Source organism: Porites lutea, chromosome 4 (genome assembly GCF_958299795.1).
Source record: "Porites lutea chromosome 4, jaPorLute2.1, whole genome shotgun sequence".
NCBI lineage: Eukaryota > Metazoa > Cnidaria > Anthozoa > Scleractinia > Poritidae > Porites > Porites lutea.
In genome coordinates this window covers 45,480,433-45,495,056 of record NC_133204.1, presented here as the reverse complement: position 1 = coordinate 45,495,056, position 14,624 = coordinate 45,480,433, and the positions used below count along the sequence as shown (strand labels likewise).

General features: G+C 38.6%; 1 protein-coding gene across 1 annotated transcript; it reads right to left on the bottom strand.

Annotated features, from left to right (window-relative positions):
* On the bottom strand, positions 1-14,155 carry LOC140933784 (ATP-dependent RNA helicase SUPV3L1, mitochondrial-like). The gene is made up of 19 exons (XM_073383425.1): positions 13,466-14,155; positions 12,716-12,793; positions 12,086-12,196; positions 11,592-11,706; positions 10,997-11,165; positions 10,189-10,300; positions 9,158-9,235; positions 8,791-8,882; positions 8,354-8,408; positions 7,127-7,261; positions 6,430-6,523; positions 5,712-5,852; positions 5,174-5,237; positions 4,666-4,746; positions 2,384-2,452; positions 2,162-2,263; positions 1,263-1,411; positions 887-1,066; positions 1-190 (listed from the first exon to the last, which is right to left on the bottom strand). The coding sequence occupies exons 1-18, from the start codon at positions 14,061-14,063 to the stop codon at positions 892-894; spliced, it is 2,418 nt and encodes an 805-aa protein (XP_073239526.1). The 5' UTR covers positions 14,064-14,155; the 3' UTR covers positions 1-190; positions 887-891.
* Between the last annotated feature and the right edge of the window lie 469 nt (positions 14,156-14,624).

Below are 14,624 nucleotides of genomic sequence, written 5' to 3'. Positions count from 1 at the left end.
CAAAAATAAGATCAAACATCACCATCTCATGCAGATGTTAAACTTGCATCGGTGGAACGTTGAATAAAAAGTACCAAAAACCGTACACATTTTTCATGAATAGTTAAAGGTTCACTTCGAGTCTCAGGATGCCATTAAGTAGGTGTCATTGACAGGCCATAAGAAAATTTCACCAAATGACAGAATTTTCCTGCAAAGAAAGCATAGGAAGAGGACGATTTACCAAAGGTTAAAGTTGGGTTTATTTCAGTACTTTCCCAGGTGCTACGTTCTACGGTCGCTACTGAGACCGTGAAAATTCTAAGACGAGGACGAGTAAGACAACGAGATTTTCCCAATACTAAGTGGTGCGCGCGCGTGAACCAGCGTCATTTTGGCGGGAAAAGGTGACAGCCGTCGTCAATCAACTACAGTCGAATCTCCACTAACGGCCACCTTAAACGGCCACCTCTCCCTGACTCGTACCCAGACGTCTCTCTTTTGATGAAAATGTGCGCGCAAAGCCGTCTGTACCCTTGCCATGGTCCCTTGCGATTCATCACCAGTCACTTGTTTCGCGCTCGCCTCTGCCATACGAAAAACGAAGTGCCTGGGGAGGAGGCTGCACCTCTCCACAGCGGCCAACTCTCTACAACGGCCACTTTTTTTGCTCCTGCAGACAGTCTATACATTGACTCTTGCTTAAACCTCTCTGCAACGGCCACCTCTCTACAACAGCAACGGCCACTAAAACGTGTCCCCAACAGCCAAAATAACCTCGACAACGGCCAGTTTTAGCCTGTATACAGACCCCCCTCCAATTTTTTCTGAGGGGAGGGGTGGGGGTGGGGCTCTATACACAGGGTAATTTGCATAGCATATATTGAGTAATTGAATCCTAACGTACCCAAGTTAACGATACTTGAACCACTTTTCCAGCTTCCTGTCAATCAAACGTGTTCGTCTGCGGCGTTGCTGTATGACTCCAAGCGTGTTCGACTCGACGGCGTCTCCTATGATATCTTCCACGATTTGCTGCATTTCACAGACGTTCTCCACATCCACAAATATGTGCGACATACGATAACTACGACAATAAAGTTTATTTGGACAATAAAACGCTACTTGAACGCTTTTGAAATTGAACAATGTAATTGTTAAATAAAGAGGAAACAACAACACCATGAGAAACAAGAAAGAGTAAAAGAGCAAAAGGAAAAGAAAAGGATTCAGACATACAGCAAAGACCCCAATAACGACTGGCTCATTCACCCTCAACTCACCTGAGCCAGAGATAAAGATCCAAACCCTCGTGTAGTGCCTCCAAATTCTGCAGCTGTTCCAGGGACCTGGGTGACTTAGGAGGCCATTGGATTATCTTTTTTAACATGGAGGAGGTCAGGGGTATGTTGTGGCTCACGTTATGGGCGAACTGTCAGTAATAAATATCAGCAATGTTATTTTTGATTAAAACCTCAGAGCCAAATGGTATGATTCTAAGCTATGAATCTCAGAACGAAATTTTTAAGTGTGACCTTTTAAATAGAACGAGCCTGCAAGCAAGCTCTCATTTCGCGTGCGTCTCTCGCGTGAATTCTCGCGATTCTGCCAAATGGAGAGCTTGCTCGCAGGCTTAAATAGACGCTAAGAAGGACACCGTTTGAGCCAGCAATAAGTGTTTGGCTTATAGAGAGGTCTTGGCCTTATAGACAGTAAAAGTAAAGGACTGAAGATCCCTAGCAGTGACCAACCCTTTGGGAGGTGTCCATCTTCGACTACACTTCTCTGTGGTATTATTCGGCACTGTGCTGTACAAGGTGGCTCTAGCTTTGTTTTTGAATCACCATTCAAACGGAACTAACTGAAAAGTTCTTGGACAGAAGGCCTGTTCTATACAAGGGGACTTCGTCGCCTGTTCTAGGCTCCACGCCGGATAGTGAGGAAAGCGGGTCAAGAAATGGAAAAACTGAGCGAAATCCGCGTGGGGGCTGGGGACTGATCGAGAGCGTGGAACAGGCTATCAACTTTGTAGTTTTTGCATAAAATGCTAAAGTGTGACGATGAAATCAAAGTTCTTAATTTTGTAGAAGATGGTTCTATATTTTGATCCAAATCTTAAACAGGACCATTCAGTAAAAAACTATGAGGAATACTCTACTGTGGTGCATTTTAAACGTGGTACCTTGACTGCAAGTTCGATGGTCTTGGAGCCGATTGGTGCCGTACTGAATACGTATTGTTCTGTTATGCTCAAGGGAATTCCACGCAGTTTGAGAGCGATTTTCTAGAGAAGAACGAAAAATAAAAAAAGCGACAGAAATGAAAAATAGATAATGGAGTTAAGTTATAGACTGAGTTTTAACAAGTGAAAATTGGGGGGCTATTTGTAGATGCCCAAACCAACCTTTTTAAATTCCAAATCACACATGAAATAATTGGCACCATCCAACTGAACAACGCTTTCAAAAACTTCCTACAATATAAAAATAAACAGCATGTCAATTCAAAAGACATTTGAGGCATTCAAATGAATGGACATGTTTTAATAGAGGGCCGATTTAAGGTGACTCGACCCAGTTTTTTTGGGGGGGGTACCATCCTACTTTGAAGCTCTCTGGTATCCCCACCTTTACTTTTATCGTAAGTCTAACACATAGAATGGATAACATATAGATCAATCTACAATATAACATAAAATTTTTGGCGATCGGAGTAAATGTCACGTGGTTATAATGCCACGCCCCTTTGAGGTCTGAGTCGAAAATCTGCTGTTGCCGGCATTTTTTCGTGAAAATCTCTCGGCTACACATAGTGCACATTAGTGCCTTGCGCTGAACAGAGTTTCACCAAAATCGCAAAGACCCAATTCGAGAAATTCAGCGGTTTCCAAATTTAGGTCATAATTTATGCGAAAATGATAAGCAAACTTTACACGGATTATATCTAATAAACTATGAGATTCATCTCTTTATTTTGGGCATCGTTATAACAGATGGGTCCTTACAAGTCAGCAAAACGCTTTAGGGCCTTGTAAATGCGCGCGATTTCGAGCAAAGCAAACATATAGAAATTATAGTTTTCGCTATTTGTTGACGTTTGTCAGCGTTTAAGAGTCCTTCTCACGAAAAAAGCATTTTCTTAAAAATTCGTAGTTTTTTTTCCTTCAAATTTTTTCAGGGCCACAATTGATTAACTAACTACCCGGACTCTGAATTTCATGGTCATTGAAAAACTGTGACATTATCTTCTATAAGCCCAAACTTGAGTAAACATTGAAGATTTTTAGCGTTTTGGCTGAGTTTGTGCTTTGGGAGTTGTCTATTGTTTCTAGTCTGTCATTATACAGCATTCTTGTTCAGCACGCGTGCAATGACCACGCTTGGCTGACTTCCGAATGCTCACCGAGATATTCCCGTCACGAGTTGGTTTAATTATTGGCTTGCATTAAACCTATGAAAAAATGATATTTTTTTAATAGTAAGTAGATTTAGTGTGTAGCACTTCTTGATTTTTTTGCAAAGGCACAAGAAGCACGAGAATTGATTAAAAATTTGACTTAAACCTCTATGTATCACGCGATGGCCTGTCTCACTGTACCAAAATTATTATATCTCGGTGAGCGTTCGGAAGTCAGCCAAGCGCGGTCATTGCACGCGTGCTGAACAAGAATGCTGTATAATGACAGACTAGAAACAATAGACAACTCCCAAAGCACAAACTCAGCCAAAACGCTAAAAATTTTCAATGTTTACTCAAGTTTGGGCTTAAAGAAGATAATGTCACAGTTTTTCAATGACCATGAAATTCAGAGTCCGGGTAGTTAGTTAATCAATTGTGGCCCTGAAAAAATTTGAAGGAAAAAAAACTACGAATTTTTAAGAAAATGCTTTTTTCGTGAGAAGGACTCTTAAACGCTGACAAACGTCAACAAATAGCGAAAACTATAATTTCTATATGTTTGCTTTGCTCGAAATCGCGCGCATTTACAAGGCCCTAAAGCGTTTTGCTGACTTGTAAGGACCCATCTGTTATAACGATGCCCAAAATAAAGAGATGAATCTCATAGTTTATTAGATATAATCCGTGTAAAGTTTGCTTATCATTTTCGCATAAATTATGACCTAAATTTGGAAACCGCTGAATTTCTCGAATTGGGTCTTTGCGATTTTGGTGAAACTCTGTTCAGCGCAAGGCACTAATGCGCACTATGTGTAGCCGAGAGATTTTCACGAAAAAATGCCGGCAACAGCAGATTTTCGACTCAGACCTCAAAGGGGCGTGGCATTATAACCACGTGACATTTACTCCGATCGCCAAAAATTTTATGTTATATTGTAGATTGATCTATATGTTATCCATTCTATGTGTTAGACTTACGATAAAAGTAAAGGTGGGGATACCAGAGAGCTTCAAAGTAGGATGGTACCCCCCAAAAAAAACTGGGTCGAGTCACCTTAATAGGCCATTTCCGAGTTCCTTTCTTGTGAAAATGAGCTTTATTTTCATGAGAATGAAACGTCACTTCCGTATCAAAGGCTGAGCAGTTAACCTCGTTTTGATACAGAGGCCCGGAGGAACACGGAAATGGCCTATTAGAAAGAATATGAATACGGTTGTCGGATTGAAAGACCAAGCCGCTCATGAACCTCTCTTACATCTTTCAATTCACAACTTGAGTTAACTTACATAGAGTTTGACTAGACTTGCATCCGGTAGTTGTTCAGATAACATCTCAATCTGTTCCATACTTGGTGCTAATCCTGCGGCCTGAAAAAAAAAATACAATCGGAGGTCTTTTACGTCTACTCAGTTGATGTTAGATGTGTTTTGGGTACAATTTTTAGTACCTTCAAATCAACGCGTGTAAACTTCACGCTGGTTAGTTTTGTGGCTAGTTAAAGCACCTCTGTAACGTTACTTCGAGACCTTATTTTGCAGGGTTCAATACACAAACCTTAAATTCGAAAGAAGCCTCAAAATATTAATTTGGGAAAATACAACCCCAAGGAGCTAACAGAAAACTATAAACTAAAGGAGTAAAGATGACTGAGGATGGGGAAGATTTAACATGGATTGCAAAGGACAAACCTGAAAAACGTAACGGTAATTTCAAGAGAAACGTTTTGTAATAACTTCTCAGTTGATATAGTGTAGCTGCCAAAAGATGAAACGGTGAATAACCACAAACATTTACCCTAACTTCTTGTGGTGGATCTTTTATCAGCGAGTGAAGAACATTAGCATCTTCTTTCCTCAGCCTACAAAAGAGATAAATTCTCATTGCAGCGACATGTACTTGCAACGTCAACCATTTGATTTTTAAGTTCAAGAACCAAGTGCTTTAACACTGGTAATGAAATCCGCACAATCTGTCAAAAGCCTGTATGCAGCCGCTCCCCTCCCCTCAGAAAAAATCGGAGAAGGGGCCCCTTCTCCGATTTTTTCTGAGGGGAGGGGGCAACTGTGCACAGGCTATCTGTCAAAACAACAGTCAAGTTAAAAACAGTCCCCAGGGCTGTATCTTCCTGGACGATTATATTCCACAAACGACGAATATTGCTGAGAAGGTCACCCCTGAGTACCACAGGGACACCAAGTACCACAGGAATACCAAGATTAGAAAATGTGTCCTCCTAACGTCGAACGCAGTGACAACATATTGAGTAAAAAATCATTACCACTGAGTTTGTCAGTGACGAGCCCATGAATTCAATGGAAAAGTAGGTTCTTACGTTAATGCTTCGCCGTTAGGATGATCAGAACCGTATCTTCCAGCTCGCCCTGCAATCTGTTTTGCTTGAGTGGACGTAAGTTGTACCATATTTTGCCCGTCAAACTTCATCAGAGTACTAAACACAATCCGTTTAATATTTCTGTACAGGGAAATAGAAAATGTCAAAAAAACTCATCTTGAGGTAGAGTGTAATGTAGTTCATTTAGCTGAAAACAAACAGAAAATGACACTAGTGTTCAAAAGCCAAATTAAGACCCAATTCTACTGAAAAAGCTTAAAAGGGACCTTAAGACGCGAGGTCAGCAACGGCAGTGAAAACGGCGTTTAAAAAGTGGATACGCTTTTTTTTTTTCAATCTTGATCGCCATAATTTCAGCTCACTTACTTTGTCAAATGTATGCGAACTCTCGTGGAGTTGAAATCCTAAGAACCATATCCAGGTTCAGAAAGGGAAAGAAAATGTCGTGGTCGCTTGTTTGCGTGCTCCATATAACGTGAAATTAGACAAATACCTACGCAAAATGTCTCACGACTAGCCTAGCCTATCACAGCGTAGTCGTACAGTGACGGCAAAGAAACGTACAACAAAAGTTGATGCACATACAAAGTTTTGTCTATTAAACCTATTGCTTTTTTGCACTTTCTCACTGCCTTTGCCGTCGTCAGATCGTAAGGTTCCTAAAGATCACATCCAAAAGTCAACAAATTGAACTTACAAGTTGAGTCCCATTCCAATAGCATCAGAGGCCACCAGTATGGAACAATCATCTTGAGGATCATTAAACTTATTTGCCTGCTCTACTTTCGTTGCTGCAAAAGAAGACATTCACATTTACTCTTCTACATTTAAAGAGTTGAAAGTAACTTAAATAAAGTTACCTTATTAAATAGCATCAACAATAGACGGATAGAACAGAAAATACAGAAGCAGTGCGATATGCTTAAATAAACATATAACATAATCATATTAGAGACATTTGGCATCCAGGCCCCCGTTGTTTAAACGTTGGATAGCGCTACTCACTGGATAAATCACTATCCACCGGATAAGTAATAGGGAAACCAATTGCACTGTGCAGTTGATAGCATTATCCACCTCTTCAACAAATGGAGCCAGGTTTTCAGCAGAAACCTCCAATGGCAAACCTCAAGACGTTAATATGGCAGTCTCTTCATATGAAATAATTCTTTGATGTTTTAGGAAGTTTGCTTGAGGTTAAAGACGAGCAGCCGAACGGGTAAGGGCTTGCATGTGTTTAAAGCAACATTAAAATTCCATGTTATTTTGAGAAATGGTTAAAAAACTTTTTCTGTAAAAAAATACACAATCTCTCACAAAAGAAATTTAAACATAACCTTTACAAGCATGTATTATTAAAATCACACACAACAGCTTACAATTTTATGAATTACCTGGGGGAAGACCTCCATAAATGATAGCACATTTCTGGTTACTTTTCTTTTCAATCTCTCTTCTTAGCTGATACAAATCTCGTTGAGAAAAAGCTACCAGACAGTCTCCAGGCTTGACTCTTCTGATCCTCCCATCTTAAAAAAAATGACAACAGTCAAATAAGACAGCGTTCTGATATTAAAGCATGAAGGTGCAGCAATTTAGGTTTAAGGACAAGTTCCCCAAAAGTCATCTCCTTCAAAGTTATAGTTAAGTCAACTGATATGCTGAGTTGTGTTGTCTCAAATTTTGTCATGCTTAACAACATCGTAACATCCTATTACACATCTATCACGCTTATTACATCCGATCATGTCTTAAAGAAGGAGGCTTAGTATATAGCTACAATAGAACACGTGCTCTGATTGGCTGCTAAGCGGGCAAGGTTTTCTTGCAATGACTGGGCATTACTAGGTAGGTGTCCAAGGCAGACTCAATCTGTGTTTAAGTCAATAGTGGACCATCCATGTTATGGTCAATTGACAGGTATCCGCTGACCACTGCCACATGACTGTATTGTGGGCACAAATGAAAAACTCATTGAGTTGATGTGTTATTTAGAAGTTATCCGCTGCCCAGTTATTGGTTTTTATTGATCGTAAGCTCAGGTCCAAAATTCTCATTGTCAAAGAAACTGTGTCTTGTGGTTTCGATCACACCGCCAGGTTCATTTCAGTTCAAAGAGTGCAATATAATAAATAACTTATTTTAATAAGTAACCTGATCCATTCAGTCATTACAGGGAAATCTCCGACCTTGGCCTTGATGTATTGATCTTGTTATTACTCAGTCAACACACCAAGGTCTCTGTCTGAGATTTCCCCGTAATGACCTCACTCTCAGTTAATAAGTGGTATATATTCCACACTGATTCATTCAACTTTATTTCTCTGTGCATTACACCTGATAAAATTTTGGGCAACCTAACTCTGGTCTTGAAGGACAACCTTGGGAGAGATGACTTTTGGACCACTTAACCTGTGACCACATTTTGTATAAACATTAAACATTGTAATTTCATGAGTGAGAAAACTTGTTGCACATTGCTAGCTTCAACCAGCTGTAAAAATTTAAACCACAGAGCAAACCCAACAATTCAAATGCAAGAATCAGGCTGATTTCCAAGTTAATTCAAGAGAAAACTGGCACCAGTATTAAGGAAGCACACATGCTATATAACATCTTACCTAGACTATGATGAGGCCTTACTGTCAGAGGAGAGAGTCTTTCATAATGCTGAACCTGTATTTAAACAACATTATCAAAAATAATTAGCTGGACCTTGAAAGAAGTTGGATAGCAGTACTGGTGCATCTCAAGTCAAATGTTCTACCTAAAAAAAATTGTCCACCATAAAGCTTTGTTAGAAAACCCTGGGATTGATCAGCCCCAACTCAAAGTGTCACCAGGTCCCCCGATTACCTGTAGCAGGCATTTCCCATGCTAGGCATATGAAATGGCATTTCTAAAGACCAGACTGTTTTAAGACAAATTCTAAGCACAAACTGTTTTGACCATACTTTGAAAACTAAGTTATTCATTATTAAAATTGGCGAAGAGGAAATATGGAAGAGGTCTGCTCATGTTACTTAAATGTGAATAATGTTGTAGAACTTTAATTTACCTCTAATTCATCACCGCAGGAAGATATCAGCCTTTTTACCAGATCAATGGCTGAACCATCACCACAAATATGAATTTCTAAGCATGGGAGACCTAAGTAAAAAGTAAAATTTAATATTCAGTGGTGAACTTCTCTATATGATTTGTAAGAAATGTGCTGTGCACTTGTAACTTTTTTTTATCTTCATTCTGTGTCACATTCCATTGAAAACAAATCATTTCCAAAGGAAAAGGAAGACAAATAGGGTTCCACAATAGAAGAATGATGATAAAAATAAAGCACTGTGGTGTTAAAAAATACTTATTCAGTAAGTCAAATGTAATTAAGGAATAGAGCAAAAAATAGGAGAAAAAAATGCACAACAAACCTAACAGAGCTCGTGTCCAGGCCCAGCCTCTCTCATTATCATTCATCATCTGAATTTCATCTATGACAGCACAATCATCTATCCAAAATGACAAAAACATAAGATAACATCACAATTTCTCATCTCAAATTTTAATTAAGAAACAGAATACCACCTTTAAGTGCTGGGATTTGAACCCACCATCTCCAAGACAACAGTAAGGTGTTGGATGCTGCAGCCACTCAAGTCAAGCTAGCCGGCCATTTTTAAATAGGTTCACAGGTTACAGGTAACCTGCCTGCTACTGGTATAAGCAAAGTCCAAGTTGTTCTCCACAGTGATGATTAAAAACAATAAGGACTGGAAAGATTTTATAACCAGAACTCTAAGCTGCAATCATTTCGGTCACCATAGCAAGAAGGAAAAAACTGCCAACTAGCTAGAATTGCAGTCAAAGTGGCAAATTTGGCGACCTTGGTTCCATGATCAATTGTTACACTATAGTGTTTCTTACTGAGTGTTTAGAGTTCAAGGAGAAACATTTTCATGATATACAAGTATTATTAATTTATACTCTGTCTTCCTTATTATTTGACTCGCCACCTTGGGTTTTCTGAGATGTCGTGTGCACCTGTGATAGTTGGGTAGCCATTTTGATTATTTCAAACCTTTCATGTAATGTTGCACAAACTGCCCTTTATTGTGTCAACCAATTTTTAAAAAATATGAACTATTATTGCAGTTTTTTTTTTCTCAGATAATTTGTGTTTTCCTTTGTTTGTGGGTATGATAATGTATGCTAATGAAGTTGAAACAAAGAAAGAATAAAAGTTACCTGAGATAAAAAATTAACTTCAACATATATGTCTGGCAACCATTTTATGATTTTAGGTCACCAAAAGGCGACTTTGAAAAAAGGTTGAACTCGGAGCACTGATAACCCAACAAATTCTTTTCCCCTATTAAATGTCTTCTCCAAGTGACTGACCTCAGCATATTTTTATGTATTTAAAGAATCTTTTTATTTATAGAACCAAGGCATAAGTACATACAAGGCCTTCTTGTGGAACACATCTCAACAGTTGCTGCAATATGATTGGCAGGTTCATCAGGTGATATGGCCCACTGTCTATCCTCACCAGTTAACAAGTCACAAGGTATTCCCTGGATTGTTGGTAACAAATCAAAACAAGCATGATAATCATTCAAGTCTTTTGGAGAAAACACGCAAAAAACCAATCAGAGCAAGGACCACACCCAACAACAAACCAACACACATATTGAGGGTCAGCATCAAGACAAATATGAACCCAGCCACATATTTGGTGGGAGGTGAGAACTTTGACCCTGCTTTACCCATGGTTAAGCCACTGAGGATTTTAAATTGATAATATCCTAACCTTAATGCTGCTGCAATTAATGTTACACTAATTTGCCATTTTTTGTTTGGTTAGGCTCGAATTCTGCTGCTCTCTCGTAATAAATTGAGCCTACTGTTCTGCCATTTGAAATTCTTTTGCCTCCCCTAATGCAAGCATAATATGGAACAGTAGTTTGAATTTGCATATTGTTTTTAGTTTGCAGGTATCTGAATGCGTTACTTTCACCTCGGAGTTTCAAACTGTTATTCTTTTTCAAATTGGTAGTTGTCTTTGCTGGCTTGACTTTTACTTTACGTTAACTTCCCTTTTTACTCTCAGAACTGAAACATCACATCGCCTTTAGCTAGTTCTAGCATCTAGCATCTAATGACAAATTTGCTTTGGAAATGGTCGTGTAAACATAGCATCTGTATACATTTTCTCTTCAAGTTATCTTATATAATGTTTGATACAACAGTAAATACAGTTTTTAACTCACAGCCTCGTTAGTTCGTCTGAACACCTCTGTTGCTAGGAGTCTCAGTGGTCCACAATATACACCAGAATCAGAAGCATGGAATCTTTCCAGCGCAGAGTGAGTCTTGCCACTGTTTGTGGGACCAGCATGGTAGATAATTTTCCTTTTAATTGCTCTTGCTTCTGGAAACCTAACACAGTCAAAAGTAAGAGTTTCAGAAATCATAACTGTAATACAGAGTTTGTGACCCCTTAGTCCAGCCACTTCTGTTTTGAGCAAGAATACTTTTGTGTCTACCATTGTCTTTTTTTTTAATAAACAAAAAACATTATAATGGAAAGAAAATAAGTTGTGGGAGGAATTGCTTGCACTCCTCCTGAAACAACATTGTTTTAATGAATCAACAACAATTTGAAAACCACAGAAAAGACATCAGAATGTTAGTAAGTAAGTAAGTAAGTGCATGTACTTCATTTATACATGTTACACCTAGGAGTTACGGTAATAAAAACTTGTTTGAATAAATGGGGCCATGAGCCACAGTTAATTGGTTTCACTAAGAGAAACCACTCAGAAACATTTATTGAAGGGGGGGGAGCAATATTTATTGACTCACAGATCAGCAGGACCACGTAAGTCTGATATCTTTTTCACCTCATCAATACAGTCTAACATGGGATGGACCCGACGAGCAAATGCCAAAAATAACGGCAACAAATTCTCTGTTTGGTCTGTAAATGACAAACAAGGTGACATTAAGTTGAAGAATTTAAAAATCAAATTAATGTTCAAATGGATGATGGGTATCGTGAAATCAAAAATAGAGTGATTATTGTAGTCAGTCCTAAGAGATCCAAACAATGACATCCATAGCTCAAATGCCAAGTACTTGCTGGAGATGTTATGTCCTTAGCTTTTGCTTGCAACTAAACTGAACTTTTTATCCAGTAAAGGAGTTATTGTTAATAGCAGGAATATTTTAATGGGGAAGGAGATTTCCAAAAAAAACATGTTATAGCACTTGAACTGTTGGATCACTTTCAGGGTCAGACTCCAAGAATAATAAAATTGGTTGAAATTACCATCTACCCTCAAATTATGCAGACTTACCAGAGTCATGATATAATTTACTGAATTTTTTCAACATTTCCCTGTTTCCTTTTTTCATCTGTGAAAGAATCTTTTTCCTGAATTCTTGAAAAATCTGGTGAAATAGTTTTCCTAAAACAAGTTAAAGCAAAATGAGAAAAGTAAGAGGATATATATATATATAGCTAGAACCATACACTTCTTATAATTATTCCTGTCTGCTTTTTAGCAACCTCATTGACTCTTAGCTTTATATGTAGTTATTCAAAGAACCCCACCCTTGAAAAAAGACCATTCAAAATAGTATAATTTAGGGTAAGCAATGTTTTCAAACAAGCACTGCACTTCTCAACAGAGAATGCCAAGAAAAACTCTGTCCATATTGCTATTCTGTTTAAGAGAAAATCCACTTAATTTACCATGACGTTTAAGGAAACACTTAAATGTCCTTATAAATAAAACACCCTCTAGACATTTAAGCGACAAAAAAACGACTCGTGTAACAATGAATAAAATACAGGAAGGCCCACAAAAATGAAACGTTGGTTGGTATCCTACCCAGGGTACATGTACCCATGATTCACAATCACATCAGAAAGATTTAAAATCATAGTTTATAAATTATCATAAGCACTAGTAAAGAGTCCTTACCAGTTACACCATTTTCAAGTGCAATTTTTCTAACTTTCTTATCTTCAAAGAAGTCAATTAAATATTTATTTACTTTTCCTATGGAGGAAGAAGAAAAAAAAGTAACAAAACAGTGATTGTTTACAGTACAAAAACAGGAGAGAAAATAGCAGTTTGTGACTAACTCACTGGTAGATCCAGAACTGTTAACCATAAAAAGCCACAACACTGTAAACATGATCTTACACCAGACGAATGGCAACAATGGTTTTTAGTGCAATACACCATTGCAATGTTGGAACAATGTTGCATCCATTTGCAACACTGTTGCAACAATATTGCAACACTCTGTTGCGCTAAAAATTGTCAATGCGAATTGCATGGTGTAAGGTCTGGGGTAGGCTCAATTTCCACCTCTCTCTAGGGTCTATTCACTGGTGGTTTTCAATGTGCCACTGCAGTTTTATCACAAAAAAATGGTAAAGAAAAGGAGAAACATGGGTTTACCTGACAAAACCTTGCACATTGTCCCAGTTAGTCCAACATAAGGACAAAGCAAAGCAAATATATAGATGTTTTAGTGGTAAAATAAGGTTTTCATTAACTTCCTCAGGAGAAAACCCATTTCCAATGGAAGTCTTTTAGTGGTCAAAGCAATTTTGTCAAACTCTCCTAGTTCAGAGATAAGAGGAAAACTGAATGCCTTAACGAGGAGGGGGGAGGGGTGGTGGCTACAGCCCAGAATTGTTAGCTGCTGGAGGAAAACGCTACCTGGTGTAAGTGCAACTGTCTTCTGCTGTGAAATACTTCCAGAATTCTCTGTTTCTGAAAAGCTTCCCTCGGCAGAATATTCTGCATTTCCTAACACTGATACACGCTCAGCAATTGTACTTGAGTTGTTCAAACTTTCACTGTCTAAAGAACTTTTCTCCACTTGGATCTGCTGATCTTGATCTTTCCTCTCACAGTTTTTCTCATTTTCCTTGGTATTGACAAGTGATATATTCAATATCCTTTCCTGACAATTTTTAACGTCCTTTTCGTTGTCGCTTTCTTCCAAATTATTGTGAACTACATCATCAACATTTCCTTGTAGTAAATTTCTTGAGGAATGCAAACTTAACTTTGGAATGGTGAAAGACCTCTGCAGATATCCTAGACATGAACAAGAAGGATTATCTTTCATCCACACAGAGAAAGGTTTAGATGATCCCACGCAGATCAACGCCGAACAACGTGCTTTAATTTGAAATGGTGGTGGTCGTGAGAAAGTACTCCAAACGGTTCCACTACGATTTCCAAAGTGGCGGCACAAAACAGAATGCAAGTGATTCCTCGGGTAATGATGAATCAAGTTCCAAATTACCATGTTATTTGCAAATGACTAAGCGCAGACATCGCAGATTGTAGCCGTTATCCATGCCTGCAAAACGCGCACGTTTTGCCGCCATGTTGGATATGATTGCGCGAAACGGTGGAATGGGTCGAGCCTAGTACCCATACCATTTGCTACCATTTTGGCCAGACAACAACAATCAATGAAACTTCAATCAATATAATCAATAAAAATCTATTGATTAATATTGATTGGCTTAGCCAATCAATAAAAATCGATAATCACTCACCGCTGCGTCTAAAGTCCCTCTAAACGTCATTGATTTTCATTGATTGTATTGATAATCAATAGCTGATTGTGCAACAGTAAAAACCAGGGTAGGCATTTGCTTGAACGCTGGTTAAACGTGGTCGCAAACACACTCGCTGCCATGTCTGTGAAAATTTCTATTTCCAGTGTAGTCAAGGTGTATCACCACTGTCCTAAGGGGAAGTGTTTTCCGTTTCCAAGAAGAGGGGAGAACACGGTGACGCATTCAAAGCTTGGAGTGAAAGAGGCCAGCTTGGCCATCTCCAAGCAGATCTTGTCAGCCCA